This window comes from Phodopus roborovskii, unplaced genomic scaffold (assembly GCF_943737965.1).
Source record: "Phodopus roborovskii unplaced genomic scaffold, PHOROB, whole genome shotgun sequence".
Classification (NCBI taxonomy): Eukaryota; Metazoa; Chordata; class Mammalia; order Rodentia; family Cricetidae; genus Phodopus; species Phodopus roborovskii.
In genome coordinates this window covers 6684335-6701744 of record NW_026126424.1, presented here as the reverse complement: position 1 = coordinate 6701744, position 17410 = coordinate 6684335, and the positions used below count along the sequence as shown (strand labels likewise).

At 36.0% G+C, this 17410-nt stretch overlaps 1 protein-coding gene across 1 annotated transcript in view; it reads left to right on the top strand.

Moving 5' to 3' along the window:
- Ndst4 (N-deacetylase and N-sulfotransferase 4) overlaps positions 1 to 17410 on the top strand; it is a 261838-nt gene that overhangs the window by 218413 nt on the left and 26015 nt on the right. Inside the window, exon 6 of the mRNA XM_051185555.1 lies at positions 9277 to 9459. Within this exon, the coding sequence (XP_051041512.1) occupies positions 9277 to 9459 (183 nt within the window). The remainder of the gene's footprint in view (positions 1 to 9276; positions 9460 to 17410) is intronic.

The window sequence follows — 17410 nt, the reverse complement described above, 5'->3', positions numbered from 1 at the left end:
TATTGTGACATCATTGCAACAATGTTAGGAAATAAAATTTGATCTTTTGAAAAGACAAATATACAAACACATAAACAAATAATGTAAGTAGCTTGGACAGAAAGCAACAGAGGCAAATCTCCATTGTGTAATAATACTCTGTGATCTTTATTCAAAATTATAACACCTAAAATCTCAGTTCCAATTTGCCTAATAAAGAAAAACAAACACAAATGCATGCTGTAGTTGCCTTTTGCAAGCATGTTGCCTTTTAATGACTTTAGCCTCTATTAACTGGGAAGAAATATGGGAAGTAGAGGCCTTGCTTGCTGAAATTCATCAGGGGCCTTCTGTTCTGTTACAACAGCTGCCCTATTCACCGCAGTTTTGATGAAGCTGCTGCTCAGCTTCTCTATTCAGGAAGACCAGTGTTTACATGCTAGTCAGTCCTGAGTCAAAACAGTTCTGATTTGTTAATAATTCACTAACCAAATATTATGACTGAAAAATGGGAACATTGGTAAATAATCAAATACAGAATAGAACTTCTGTTGCATTTAGTCTGAACACAGAAATGGAAAACAGAAATAAAAAACGTAATTTAGCAATTCATTCTGTCCTATTAAATACCAGCTGTTTTCAGGGTTGTGGGATAAAGTGTTTTGTTTTCTCCCTCATGTCTTAGAGTTGGGAGAATAATTGGAAAGCAATTAAGTCATTCCACATTTGCTGTTGGCAGAAAAGTAAGTGTATGTTACCAAGGAGACATTGGCCCACTCGGGGCATTGTTGCTGCACACCTACCATGTGCCTTTGTTTTAGAAGTGAGCCCTACAACAGTAGCAGAGTCCTCTCATTCAAAGAACATCGTCTGTCTTGTGCGGCTGCAGGAACTGACTATGAAAGGCCAAACAAATATGTGATATGGCAGAGATCAGTGCCCCCAAGAGAAAGCAAGAGTCCAGCTCATTACACTACTCCTGAGTCCTATCTGCTTCCAAATGCACACATGGTGCTTTTAAAAAATGAAACAGAGGTTCCATTTGACAATCTCCTCCTATATTGATTTTTAACTACATCTATCCATGGTGAGTCTTGTAGGTACAACTTGAACTTATTCACAAACACCTCGATAACTGAACAACAGATTCATGGGCCAGGGATCTAACTTAGCCATTTTCATGCCAGGACCCAGATATTTAGTGTTTCTTGTCTTAACTAGAAATTGCCTGAAATCATGTTATACACAGATAATTACAGATTGACAAAGAAATAATGAATGTGCTTATGAAAGCAACTATCTATTAAATATAATTCAAATAATTCAGATATGTTTGATACAATAGCTATAATAGAAATCTTTAATTGATGGAGGCACATTCAACCATCCCTGGACCATCATGTACATCAATCATATTGTTTTCCATACATACTTATCTATGACAAAATTTAAATTGTAAATTAGACACATTAAGTGATTAATAATGAAAAAGAACAATTGATAATATACTTTAATAAATACTATGTAAATATCATGAGTTATTCATTTCTAGGAATTTTCCATTTAATATTTTCTTACTGTGTGGCTGACTACAGGTAATTAAAACCTATGAAAGAAATTCACATACATAGTATTTTATTATATTCTAAATTTACTTTATTTTAACATGGATGATGTCTTCCACGCCATGTTTTCCTTTTATAAATTATGTTGATATATCACAACTCATTTAAGTATCAGAACATACCTGAAAACTAAGTTATTGTTTTCATTTAGCTAATGCCCTGTGGTTCAGGGTACCAGTGCTAACAGCCAGGAATTTTTATTCCAGATTCAAGTCCTTTACCTTCTATTGTTTCTAAGCCCAACAATGTGAATGACTTACTACGTTGGCTCAAGGTCATTTTTGGGTACTTTCATACCTCTACAGTGAATATAAATAAAAGTGATATGGGTATGTTATTTTCTTCATTACATATGCTCCAAATTAAAACAGTTTTTCACCTCCCAAGAAAAGATTTCCTTTCAAGAGTCAAGGGTATAGAATGTTCAAGAACCAGCTAGGAGCAGTGATTAAATATGAATGGTTGTGGTATTGCACATCTTATATGAAACCACAGTGAGAGTCACATGGAACACAAAAGCCCCTCTGGCAAGGGAAGTGGCCTGAGTAAGATCAATAACTGAGGTCAATCCTGAGTGGAGATTTCAAGGCATGCATAAAAGCCACATTCAGAAGCCCATCGTCTTCCTCCTGATCAACATATTTGAGTCTAAATTTTTTCTTTGCTTTATTCTCTCCCTCTTGCTCCCTCATCTGTCTTCCTTCTCACTCGATCCTCTTTCTCTTTGTCATCTTTCTCCTTTAAAGAGTCACTTTTAGTTAACATACCTTGAAAAGTTTGTCTAAATCATTGAAATGTTTGAGTTGAGAAGACAGGAGTTGCTTTCCCTTTCTATAACCTTCATCTGTGTTTGAGGTGCAGCTTATGTAAAATCTTATTACATGGGATAAGTATTTCCAACTTTAATATTTATTATTTTGAAGTGTTTAGAGTCAGTACTCAGCTGAAAGTTTTGTGTACATTTATGCAGATATTAAATCTTTAAATGTCCTCATTCCTAAAGCTATATAAGTGACATTTTACATGAATGAATTTTAAGAAAACTTCACAACTGATATATTGTTAGTTGCTACAGAAAAATCACTGAGAAAATTATAATGATACAAACAGAAATCATACAAATCCAAGGAATTTCAACAAACTTGTTGGCAAAATTCTGATAGATACACAGCATATGAAAATAAACCAATTCTGGACTCACAGGCTATTTTCGACCTCAGTTTAAATTTGTTTTGCTGTGTTTTCAATGTTTGACATGATATTTACCTGCATCACAAGTTTGTAAGTATGCATTGGTCCTGGTGCCTGGATTTGCTGGCATTTTCCCTGTGACTTTAGGTAGCCCCCCAACCTCTTTGTTGTTTCCCTCTGTCTAAAAGAGGGTAGTTTCTTATTCATACAATTGCACAAGCAAAAGAAAATGAACATAAAACCACTTTGTAGAGTTTTCTTAGTATATTAACATTACTTCCTCCAGTAATGCATTAAGAAAAGACAAAACAGTAGGCAACCATTACAATTTTTTGTTTGTTTTTTGTTTTGACAAGTACACTATTAATTCTAAGTAGTGAACCTCAATGTCATGGCAATATTTATGTTGAATAATAGAACAATAGAATTTCCTAGGGTTTGGCCAACTTTCCTAACTTTGGGTAATTTTATAGATGAATACTTTTACCAAGACGCTAATTGCCCAAAACTAAATAGGTACAAGAGCCTGCAATCATAGCCAGCAGTCGTGTCAATGGGCTTAAATGAGGTAGCATTGCATCCAAACTGACAGTGACAAGCATAACATTATGGTAACTGTCTTTGTGTGGTTACAGCCTACATTTAGAATAAAAGAAAAATCTAAATTACCCTTTTTATGACAATTATGAGTTCAGTGCCAAAGCCCATAAGATGAGCCATTGGGATTCTTACCCCACCTTCCATCCATCTTCACATCTTAGGGGAACTAAAAGCCTAATCAATAATTTAACCAGCTAATGGACATATTTTTAAACACAATGGACTCATTCTGAAGAGAGGCATTCTGTCAGAGCCAGAAGGACAAACGTAGAAATTGACTGCTAATACTTAATGCTTATCTTGAGCAATCCTGCGTGAACACAGCACAGGTTTCTTCAAGCGAGATTCATGTCTCTCTGGTCTGCTTAGCTATGATTTTTCTTCTTTCCTATGAAAGATGTACTTTACACAGATGGTTTATTTTTAAAGTCAGTGTAAAACTCATAACTAAATACTCAAATACTTAAATTATATTTTAATAAATTGTGTCCCATAAAAGGTAGCCCTATGTTCCAAATTATGAGACTATATAATATTTTATTGCTATTGATATTCATGACCATGCAACTTGCAGTCACGCTGTATTTGCCATACATGCTGAAAAATCATGGAAAATTTTATGGTGTTGACTTGGAAAATAATCTAAATCATCCCAGAAAATGTTGCTGCTTTGTACTATATATAGAATGAGGTGTTTAACTTTTGTTTTATTATTTTCCCTTTTCTTCTTTGTACACTTTGGACTCTAGCAATTTTATAGTACAGAGGATAATATTATAAAAAGCAAAAAATTAAATAAGGTGCCATGGTGCTAGTCTATAAACTCAAGATTCAGAAGACATAGACTGAGGCAAGAAAATGGTGAGCTCAAGGCCAACCTTAAGGTTGCATAGTGAAATCCTATTTCTGGGTGGGGTATGGGGTCAATAAGTATCCCATTTATTGCCACACCATCACTTTTATACTCAGTTAAAGATTATAGAGTTCAATTATAGTCACTCAATATCCTATTACGAAGATATACGTATTGCTCATTAAAATCTTTAAGACCTTTTGTGGTTCTTTTGAGACAGAAATTCATTATGTAGACCAGGATGGTTTGGAGTTTGCTTGCATCCTGCCTCAGTTTTCAGTAGTGGGATTATAAGCTAGCACAGTCCTTGAACTATAAGAGGCATTGTTAGTCAAACTCTTCCATGGAATAGTTTCTGATACAGACTTCTAGGCCATTTGCCTAGAAGAAAGCTTTTGGTTCTTAATGAAGTATTACCCTATGACAGAGGCTGAGAAGTTGCTTTTTATATTGCTGCATCTAAAAGAAGGAAGAATTTAAACATGATTTTTTTTGTTTTGTTTTGTAAAATTGAGTTGAGAGACTTGAGTTAAAGACAAGATAGAGGTGATCCAGCAGCACACTAAATCACACAAACACAACAGCCTCCAGTTTCTGAAATCCAGAAGGTCTAAGGATGTCAGCACTGCAACAGTATTCTCAAAATAAACCATCGACTAAGTTGTGCTTGCCCGTCATCTGTCACAGGAAGATTTTTCTGAGTCAGTTCAGAGCTCTATGCTACAATATTTTGAGATACAGAGTCATATCTATCAACAGTGTGCACCCATGTGACAAAGTCATACATACTTTAGGTAATCCTGTAGGTCATACTAAGTCAAGGTATTCTTAGTATGTGCTAGGGAAATAATGATCAAATTGAGTAACTAATTAAAGGGGCTGACAAGCAGAGGGGCAGTCACTCTCACAAAATTAATTATTTGCTATTATCTTACCCTGCATATCCCTTGACTTACCTTCTTTAAGCCTTTAGCCACGGTCTTAATTTGCTTTCTCCCTACACTTTCTGAACATTTTTCCCCTCTTAAATAAGCTATTTGTCCAGAAATGCTACAGCTAAAGTGCTCTGTCTGCACAAAAGGCACTTTTAGCAAGCCAGATATGCACAGCTAAGCTGTGCTTGCAAAACTGTTTTTCTTAAAGTGCAGTCAATTGACCATATACCAGCACTAATTCGCTCTTAACCATTAAAGCATGTGCACACAGTGCCCATATGACACTGCAGTCATGAAGGTTGATGGCTTGCTTATACATGCAGCTAAAACGAGTTTTAGTGCAGCCACCAGATTTGGCTTAGGATAGCATACCAGATACCCCCACTTAATGTCAAAGGCTGTTTCCATTTTCCCAGAACTACTTTTGCTTCCCCTCTGAATCAGAGATTCTCCCACAGAAATATACGAAATACTGCTTAGAACTGTTGTGCTAGAAACATTCTGACATCACCATCATAAAACCCAAATGGAATGATAGTACACATTACTGTGATGTAAAAATAATCTTTAATGTATTTCCAAAGTCAATTTTTCTTTGTATTTTCCTCAGACTTCAGACTACTTATATGGGTGCTTCAAATTCCATCTTGAAGTACAATGATGAGACAGGTGCTGGATTTCAAGAGTTTTATGTTTTTATTTGGGGTGTTCAGCCTGTGCTTCATTTTTATACTAATTTCAGTCATGAGAAAAGATAATTGTTCTGAGGGACACCACCTACACCTTTTTATTTCTCCATGGCAGTAGTGATTGACAATAATCTCACCTATGGGAGGAGTAATTATATAGATACCAGAATGTGTTCTGAAAACTCCATAGCTGGGTCTTGAAGCAAATTCACTTCCTACTTGGGATAAAAGAGTGTAAGACTGAGGTATTGAAAAATGGACAGACCGGTGGCATGGGCATCTGAGCTTATTCAAATGATTTCAGATGCATTTCAGGGGGGAAAAAAAGTGCCAGCTAATGTTTTAGTGACTTCTTTAAATTTCCACATACATTATATAAACGTATTATGCAAATTACATACTTGTAAATATCCCTTCTTTTGTTTGACCTTTTGAGTATACATCTTTGATTATACCCCCAGAGAAGGAGAAATGGAGGAGAATAGGAAAGGGATGGTGTTATCTTCAGATACGACACTGGAATTCATCGACCTAACTGACTTAACTGCCAGAAATAAGGAGGGCTGTGATGCATCATAGATTACAACCCTTTGTAACTCCAGTACCATGGAATCCTATGCCCTTTTCTGTCCTTCATGGGCCCCAGACATGCATGTCATGCACAGACATGCATGCAGGCAAAAGAATCATACACATAAATGAAATACACAAATTAAAAAAAAGAAAAAAAGAAAAAGAAAACCAGACTGGAAAAGTGAATTCTAGGCAAGTCTAGGAAAGTTATTAAGACCCAGCATCAAAGTAAAAAAAGAAATGTAGCTAGAGATACAGATCAGTGGTAGAGCCAAGGCTCCAGGTTCAATATCAAGTACTGGAAATAAGCTTTCAGTGAGTTATTTTCTGCCATTCTAATTCAGAAAAAAATATGAGTTCTCAAAATAATATATGGGTTTTCCCAATGTCTTCTACAGAAATTTTTCTTTTTCCTTTCTTCTTTCCTTTTTTAAATAAAAGATAATGTTAAATTCAATGAAGTAAAAAAAAGAAATCTGCTCATGTGAAGTTGCAGGGACATGACTTTTTATTAGGTTTGTGAGTTCAATTCCTATTCTTCACTTTCTTCAATGGGAACTTAGACAAATTATTTAACCACTCTTTGACTTCATTTCTTCACCTATGAAAGGGTCTATAAAGCTATCTACCTTGCAAGAGTATGAAGAACATGTGAAAGGTTTTTCATACATGTGAAAGGTTTTTAATCATGCCTACCACAAGTTAGTTTCATATCATTTGCAACATTAATTTTATAATTTGGAGACACTAAGACCAAAAGGCCAAATTCTCATCCTCTCCTTTTTATTTCCAAAGCTGGTGAGGCCTGGCAGATGATTTTAATTAGCTGTCCTCAGGGACCTTTCCAGTGTCATAGTATGACAGACAGAAAGATAACATCTTTTACAAAGTGAAAAGTCTTTCAAATTATAAAATTTGTTCTTGAAATTATAATTTTCTGACAGAACATCATTTATTATATTCTAGTGCAAGACAATGCTCTTACGTTTTTTAAGATAAAAGACTTCCTCTCTGGTCATTTATAGTTATTCAGTGAAAATATTCAATCTTGGGATTGAATTAAAATACAGAGGGACTGTATTTTAATGTTTGCTACATGGCTACTATTTTAATGATGCTGCAAAGAAAATGGTTTAAAATAGTTTCTTTATTTATAATTTTATTTTTCTATTCCCAAATACTATGAATAACCATACCAAGGGATAACATCTCTGAAGGAAAGAAACTGAACATCTACATTAAACGCTACCCACAGATTCTTGGCTTTTACTCCATATATGTTCAGCACACAATTCCAGATACACGTCCTAATATTATTCTTTATGGCACTGTGGAACTATTACTTTAAAATGAAGTTAATAAAGTCCTTAATTAGAATATTTGGGTTGCTCGGAAATACATATGAACCATGAAGCAGTAAAATCCATCTGGAATTTAAAATGCAAATGTTCGAAAATGATAAAAGAACTAAAAACAAGTGTAAATTATTGTTGCTAGAAAATGATTGATTCTTTCTCGTACTTGCATTAATAATCTCTCCAACTTATATCAGGATTGTACAGTTTTTCTTTTATTTAATGCTTGAGTTTCTGCTGCAATGCCTGATGGACTGCATATTAGGTTATATGTTTATTTTTTATTTAAATTAGGAACAATCCTATTTTATATATCAATCCCAGTTCTATCTCTCTCCCATTGTCCCCTGTCCCTCAAAGACTCATTTCCATTCCTCTTCTGCTCCATAGAAAGAGTAAGGCTTCTGGGGGGGGGGGGGGGGGATCATCAAAGTCTGTCACATCATTTAGGGCAGGTCCTAGGCCCTCACCCCTGTGTCTAGGCTGAGAAAGTATACCTCTATGGAGAATGGGCTCCCAATATCCATTCACATACTAGGTTTAAAATGCTGTTCCATTACCAGGGGCCCCATAGACTGCCCGGGTCTCCTAACTGTCACCCACGTGCAGCGGGGGTTGGGGGGGGCGGGCAGGGGATGCTGGTTCCATTCTATGCTAGTTTCCAAGCTGTCAGTCTGGGGCCCATGAGCTTCCCCTAGGTTATATCTTTAATATCATGCAAATTTTTGCATGGTCTATCAAGATCTGTGTATTTCCCCCGCCCCCTGTGGTATACAAAGAACAACACTGAAATGGCAGAATATTTTTAGAGCTTACATGAGATCTGAAAAGTTGTAAAAGATTAATGAATATGGCAGCTCTTTACTAATGCAAAAACAAAACCTTTGCAACATTTGTTTTTTACACTGAATTTATTTTCAATCACCCATCAAAACATAAAAAACTGTATATATTAGTATGCCACCCTGTAATGTTTCCATACATATATTGTGCAATATTTCAATCAGTTACCTATCTCCTTAAAGATTCATTATTTCTTTAACCTTTATTTTAGTGAAGAAGCAAATAAAAGCCTCATTAAAGCACAGAAACAAGTTTATTCAAGCCTGATTCCATCAGAAAAGAAATCAAAGAGTTGCTTTACTTTACAGGTGGTTTAGTTTTAGCTTCTCAGTATTCCAGAAACTATTTCATTTGGGGTTCATGACACTGGCTTCACAATACAGCAAAACTGATATTGAAATTGGCACTATGCTTCTGGTTAGAAATGAGCTAACGCTGGCCTCTAATTCAGTCTTAATTTTAACCGTAACTTACAGTGTCATTTTAGAAAATATTTAGGTGGATTCCTATCCAAATATGTAATTGTACTTCGCTTGATATTCCGAAGCAAGGAGAGGTGTTTCCTGAATCACATACTACTACTTTGGAGTGTAAGGTGATGATGTTGAGTAGTCATTTTAATTTATTTTTCAGATCAGCATTTTCATGACACATCTATCTAACTATGGGAATGACCGCCTTGGCTTATACACCTTTGTGAACTTGGCCAACTTTGTGCACAGCTGGACCAACTTGAAACTGCAGACCCTGCCTCCAGTACAACTGGCCCACAAGTACTTTGAGCTCTTCCCTGAGCAGAAAGACCCTCTCTGGCAGGTACTATTTAAACCTTCTCTCCATGGGGAGCAAAAACATTAGCATCATGTTGCTGTTTAATTTGTGTCAGGAACTAACTAAACAGATACTAAATAAATCAAATCAATATATTAGGGCATATTAAAATGTATATATAATACAAATAATTCCCCTTTCCAACTGTCATATTCTCTTTAACAATATTTTTTTTGTATCTGTTACAATGTAAATGTTTAGATTTGTATTCTCATTTTGTTTGTTTGTTCAAATCACTTGGAAATTGGCAACAAAGATGATATCGTTGGAGTTTTGACCAAGTAAATGCTTTAGACTTACATGCAATGCGAGTACTAATGAGCTGTAAAACAGTCAGCACTAGAGGAGCTCAGGAGACTAAAAACAGACACAGAATAAGAGCCTCTGTAATCCAAGGTCCTGTCCCCAAATCCAAATATGTGTATGTCCATGACAGAGTATACGTATATCAAAAAGAGAGGAGCAGCCTCTTGCCTGTCTTCATAAGGATTTAGTGTCTATTTGGTGTATTTCACTTTTCTTTCAGCCTAACTAATTTCAGTAATGCTACGCCTATCAATAAAAGAGAAACTTGTCAGTTTTAGGATGGCTTTTACTTCTAATTTGACTCTATGTGAGACCGCACAGCTTGAAGGCATCAAATGTAAACTATCTCTTCTTAGCAGTTATCTAGGAAACACTGCCTCCCACTTACTCGGTTCTTTATGCATCAGATTGCATCGACCCACACAATCAATGAGCTGGCCACAGAGAGCAGATCAGATGTTCCCCTGCTAAGCAGTCGGTAGAAAAGTAGCATCATCATTAATGAGAAATTACTGCAAAACAGACCTTCAAAATCATCCCCATTTCCTGTCTACAAGCCTATTTTGCTTCCCTTTATTCCATGAATCACATCATACAGTGCTATGTCTATTTGCCCAGGGATTCTCTCCACCTATGCTCATTGAGGATCTGCCATGCATGCAGCAAGCTAGCTCTAGGGCATGCAATGAAGAATAAAATACTACAATTTATTTCTACTCCAGGAGAGGATTATTACTGTTTTAAAATGAACTCTTGCCTCAAATCATGTCAAAGCAGTCACCCACCTTATGGGCTTACAGTAGACTACCTATTATAAGGGAAATCAATTATTTTTACCCACAAATTTACATATATTTGTATACATATATATTATCTTCAATTGATTCTTTGCTCATACAACAAATCCTGGTCACAGTTTCCCATCTCTCCACCTCTCCAGTTCCCACCACCACCTCTCCTCTACCAGAAATACATTCCCCCTCCATTTCCTTTTCAGAAAAGGGTAGCGCTCCAAGAGATGACAGCCAAACAGGACAAAACAAGATAAGACAATACAAAAGCCCCCATAGCAAGGCTGGAGAGGGCAACCCAACAAGAGGAATGAAGTCCCAAGAGCATGTAAAAGAGTTAGAGATATACCCAGTCCTATTGTTAGGAGTCCCACAAAGAATGCCAAGCTAAGAACCATAATATATAATACATCAATAAAAAATCCAAATCAATAAGTATTTCAGATAGGTTGTTAACACATAAATGATCAATCAGCTCAGTGGCTCCCAGCTCTAATGTGTATTTTAGGGAAGAAAAGTTTCCTTAAACATTGAGATGTACCTTTTTTTTTTTAAAGATTGTTGGAATTTTCAGAAATATCAACAAAAATCTTTTCATAATAATTGGATATCATTAGTATTGCTATCTATCTTTTAATGTGGATGTGAGTGTGCACTTCCCAAGGTGTGAGTGTGGAGGACTGAGGAGTACTTTGTAGAGTGTAGTGCACTTAATTGTGAGATGTTGAGAGCATTTGAATTACTGCAGGAAACTGGATAAACTTTACCAATCAAAAGTAATGTCAAAAGTGAAGTTAGTGGTGATAAAGAATGTGAGACTCAGAGTTATCCTTTCTCTGGTTGAATCTGCTTTCACATTTGAATCGCTAATAGCAACCCAAAGTGAAATGGAAATAACCCTCATTTCCTACATGTAAGCGAAGCCAGAATTAGTTGGTAAACATTTTACACCATTTTCAACATGACCTAGAATTCGAATAGACAAATAGTGCATCTTTGATGCTGTTACACATTGTAAAAGTGAAACATCCAGGAACCTGTTTATATTTATGAGTATAACTTCTTATTTAGTACTCTTCACTTGTAGTTAGAAATCAATTGCTATTTTCCTTTACATTTCAATTCACACGTTTTTTTATTACTACAAGTAGGAAGAAAAAGTGCAAAATGGTAATCTTCACATCTGTTTAATTCCTTTGGTTCCTTATGTAAATTTCATTAGCACCAACTACTCTATATGTGGGACTGCTTTGTCACCTAATTAAAAAGTGCAATGTGAATATCTGCCAATAGGCAGCATGATCAGCAGCTACAGAATATCTTGTGGGAAATTGGTTCTTCCAAAACTGCTTGACACAGACATGTATATCCATGCACACAGAAAAAATGTGATTCCCAAATTGACTCCTCATCAGCTTTGTCTCTACTATAAGAGTTTTAAAATTATACTCATGGGTCCTTATATCCCTTATTGTTTTGACAGAATGATCACTGCAGAAAATGGGGGAAAAAAGTTTTCTTCTTAAACACACATGCACACATGTGCATATGGGTTCACACATACACACATACATACACACACACACACACACACACACACACACACACACACACACACAGGAACAAAGAAAGAAAGAAACAAACAAACAAAAACCCTTTTGTAGGAACCAAAGCCACAAGCTTGGAGGCAGTGGAAAGGTCAAATTCGCACATGCTCTAATCGATGCTCTTAAGCTCTCAAGCTGTCAGGTTAGCTCAGCCTCAGTCTTCCATCAGCCACTCAGGAGTCTCACTATCAACAAACATCCAAGCATGAAGTAAATTCTTGCTTGTTGTGTGTCCAGGGAAATGTTAAAGAATTGTCTTCTAGACCTCTACCAGTGTCTCCAGAGTTGGAGAAAGAGAGAGATGGAGAAGTAAATCCCAGCTTTTAGTGGCAGGTGATTAGCACTTGGGTTGATTCTAAATATCAAAGCATTAGCTTCTAGTTAGAAATGATGAGATCTGAATATCCATGTTATAAACAAATAACATCATCACTGTGCATGCTATTAAATATATTTGTCTGTTGAAGTAACAAATGAGTGCTGACAGAGTTATAGATGGTAAGAACAGAACAAGTTAGAGACATTCAACCCAATCTTGGGAACCAAACTAAGTCCCTTGACTAATTAGAGATGAGCTGGGATGAAAGTCGGGCTTCCTTATTTCTGCTCAGATGCAGTTTCGTGATTTTACGCTCAGAAAGACAAGTCTCCTTCTATCATGGGCTCTCTCTTTGAAGCTGAGAAGAATCTAGTTTTGGGTTCAGTGGGAATTTGCTAAACTGAAACTTCAGAAACAGTTATATAACAAAGGAAAGTTTTACCACCATGAGATTTACAAACTGCAATAGCTTCATATTGTGTTAACAAAGTAGCACTGTAAATTGGTTTTCATATTTTTACTCTCTTTAACATTTGCTATCTTATTTATATTCAGTTACTACATTACCACCCATAATTGCAGACATGCACCTATTTTATACAACATGCAATATATAGATATATATGCATATATATGCTTAAACATATATATATATATATATATATATATATATATATATGCTAAAACTTAATGATACAAGAGACATTTTCATTTAAATCTCAAAGGAAACCCTAGAACCAGGTAGATGTCTGTTCAGGTAAACTTGGAAACTTCCTGTGAATTTGGATTGGATCTATAATAAAGAACAATGAGTTCTGAAGGTAGGAAGGAAATGAAAAAAAACCTTTGAACAAGTTGTGGTGTTCCATATCTACAAATTCAGTACTGTGCAGAGGTGAGGTAGAAATATCACAAATTCAAGGCCAGCCTGAGCTACATGTGTGTGTGAGCCTCTGTAAGTTACTTTTCTCATCATATTGACAAAATGTCCAATAGCATCACTTGTTTTCCAATACATAAAAACTAAATAAATAAATTGCACTGTTCATAGTTGAGAGGATTCAACCTGTCAAGACAGTGAGGACATACTGGAACCTACCAGTGTACATCATGGTGGGTAGGGAGACAGGGGAATGGGAACTAGCTTCCTCCTTCTTTCACCATATTCATCTTGGCCCACCAGCCCATGGCATGATAACATCCAGGATAGGTTTCCCCTCATCATTCAAAGAGTTCAGCAAATGTCTTTACAGATATACCTTAGAGGAGCATCCCAACCTTTTAGTTGCTGAATAGTTGCTGTTGCTGTCTCAGCAAATTGAAAAGGGAAGAAAAATTTTTACCAAGATAGTTTACAGAGATAATTCCAGACACCCTTTTATAGGACAACAAAGAATAGAAAGACATAAAGTTAGGAAAATAATCTATCTCAGAAGAAGTGAAGTTATGAATGGCTTCCTCTCAGTAGGCAATGATGCCTTCAATGGCACGAGGTCAAAGCTGTTTGTAGGTGAGTCTAAAGAAAAGGTTATTAGTGAATAATAATTATCTCATTTTAAGAAGAAAACAATATATTTAAGCTTTGGTCTGTCTGTCTTTCAGCCTTTCTAGTGAACTGATCAATGTAGTTATGGTTTATTTAGTTAATATTTTAATTATTAACATATCTTAATTATTTTTCCAATGGAAAGCTGTCTATGTATTAACACCCTACCTACCTCTCTTCTCCTTACTAAACAACACTGTTTATTATACTCTCTGGAATCTTTGTCAAATATGGAAATAATTCTTCTCTACTTTAATGGTGTAATCTTTAGTGAAGCATACCACCATTCTGATTCTACAAGCTGTCAGACACTGTGAGAACTGAAAATGATGCCATAAGTCTGGAGTGTTCTATTTTCCATCAACATTTGCAGATATGTTCTTGTTGAGCACCACACTGACCAGAGAAATACTTCTTGAGGTATAGTCAGTGTAAATAACTTACAGATACCTCCTTAAAAAATGAAAGTTACAGTATTTTCATACTTTATAAACTATAGTAGTCATAAACTATATTCAGCATCCCACTTAACAATAGAAAAGAAACTTGTTTTGCATATACTTTATAGAAACTTGTAGTAGCTTGAATATTACATTGAAAGAAAAATACTGTATTAAATCAACTGATTCATAAGAGTTCAAAGACTCAGATTTTTTTAAGTTGGTTGTTTATTTGCTGAAGGCTATTCATAAAAATGCAAATGATAGCATAGTTTTTTGTATGAAGGGGATTGCAGTCATTTGTTAACAAAGGGAACCATAGAACAAATGAAACCCTTCTGGGTTTTTCTATGAACCACTCACTTGAATAAATATGGGTCTAATATAGTAAGCAAGACAGCAGTGTTTTGGATAAATTAGAGAGACCTTGTGCTTACAGTAGCATTGTTAATGTGTGCATCTACCCCAGTCACACACTGTACCAAGGACCTACCTATCCCATCAGCCCTAACATACAGTCTGGCACTTACACTCTTCTGTTATTTGATGATGTCAGTGAACTCTGAAAAAGTATGCGACCATCAAAAGATGAACTACAAGAGAACTGTGAAGGGAGTTCTTATGGACCAGCACTCTTGAGCTTTCCCAAGCCTTTGTGGAACTGAAGAGAGGTTTCTTGAAGTATTAACAGAATCAGAATGTGAGATGTTGTCTGTTTCACAGATGTTCCATGAGGATTTGTTGATTGAAGCATTGAGAATAAACATCCCTATCTTATTAAAATATCTCATCAGTGCATGCAGATTGTATTAGGCATAAGTGACAGTGAAGGACAGAAAGTTGGAAGTCATTCCACTGTGCGATGAAGCCTGGGTAACAGATCTTTACAGGCCTGTGCAAGGCAGAAATGTAATAAGCAGAAGTTTCAAAACAACACTGCCATGTAGGGAAGGGGAAGAGTAATAGTTAAAAACATGTTTTATATCATACTTTCACCAGTGAGGGTGGAGCAGCAGAAGGAAAACTGAGGGGAAATGAAGACAGGAACAATCTCTGCAGAGTTTACAATTAGTGAAACAATTCTTCCATCATTAGGGTCTAGATGCGGCCTAGCTACCTGTAACACACATGTGACCCACATGAGGCAAAACAATCTCCAGTGGATAATTTCCCAGTGGCCTGGAAAGGAAGGGCAGAGGAATGAAGAACAAAGCAGATGTTCAAAGAAAATGCAGGCTTGGGCTGATAAAGTCTTGTGGGAGCAAAAATTGTGTTCCTGCCTATGAAACACGCCCTTCAAAATGAAGTAGGTGGCATGAAGTTTTCCAAATGTGTATTTTAGTTGTTGGGGAGAGGAGATTTCATTAGCATTGACTTCAGTTTTTAAGTCTTGCCTTTTGATTCAGAGAATCTTTTACCTACCTACCTTACTTACATAAAAGTAAATTTGCTTCTCATATTCCACATACCAACCCTCTGAATCACCTCATCCTCCTGAGGGCAGAGTAGTAGATTTTCAGACTGGCGTTCTAACCACAAGCTGCCTGCAGCAATTTCAACTTAATTTATTTTCCAACGTTTAAATATATTTAGAAACATAAGTCAGTAACTTACTTTTGATTGTGATTTATTATTATCTGTTTATTTCAATTACATAGGGAACAAGCATGTTGAAGAATGAGAAGGTATCTATGTAAGTGACCTGTTATGCCTAAACTTTAAAATTAAAACAATAGCAGTAAAGCAGAGCATAAAAGTAAAGGGAACTGCTTTGCTGCCCTCTATCCCTGGAAACACTCTGTGAATTGCATTCTCTTTGTGAGTCTCTGTCTCTGTCTTTGTCCTTTCCTTTCCTCTGACACACACACTCTCCATGTCACCCCCAAACACACAATTTAACTGCAGAGATAATACCAATATCAGATTTAAAATTTGAACTAACTTGCATGTGACCTTCCTTGCATCTTACCTTCCTCAGCTATAAAGAAGGGATAATGAAATATGTCTTGCCCAGTTACTTTGGGGATTAGAAATAATCTATGTCAAGCAAATGTCTGGGATGTTGAAGGTGATCAATAAAAGCTAGATATTATATTCATTGGCATTGAAATTATCAGACAATATCTTGAAACTCAGCATAGATAAAGTCTAAACAACCACTACCAGAATATAAAATAGAAAATGCAAATGCTTTGTCAATAACGCTGTAATTAACAGGCAAAGGGGCAAGGATGCCAGGGAAGGGATGACAGCAGAAATACAGGCAGCTAGAAAGTCTCAAGGATATAGAGAACAGTCATAAAAAAAAAAAAAAAAGACAGTCTGCTGATATGTGAGCACATGATCAGGACCATATCAAACCAGTTGGAAGATCTGAAGTGATGTCAACTCTTAATATTAGTAGAACATTTGGAGCAGTGGGCAATCCCCCATCTTAGCACCAGATAATTGCATCTATAGTTTGTGTCTACCAGTACAGAATCTGAGAAGTACATCAATTTAACTAGTGTCATTATTTAACAACTATGGGGTTCTCTCTCTCTTTCTCTCTTGCTCTCTCTCTCTCTCTCTCTCTCTCTCTCTCTCTCTTTCTGTCTCTGTCTGGTGTGTGTGTGTGTGTGTGTGTGTGTGTGTGTGTGTGTGTGTGTGTGCACAAGTGCTCTTTTATTTTTATTTTTTAAAGTGGACAGGATACGTGGAGGGAAGAGAATGACCTGTAGAGAATTGGATCTCTCCTTCCATGATGTGAATTTTTTGTTAGGCTTTGTGACAAGTCCTTTACCCAGTGAGCAATCCTGATGGCCCAGAAAGTTTTCATCATTTTTAAAGTAGAAATTAGGGCAAGAAAGACATGCACTGTGATAAGTGAGAAAAAAGTAGCATTCTTTTTTTATTTTTTATTTTATTTAATTTTATATAACAAAGTC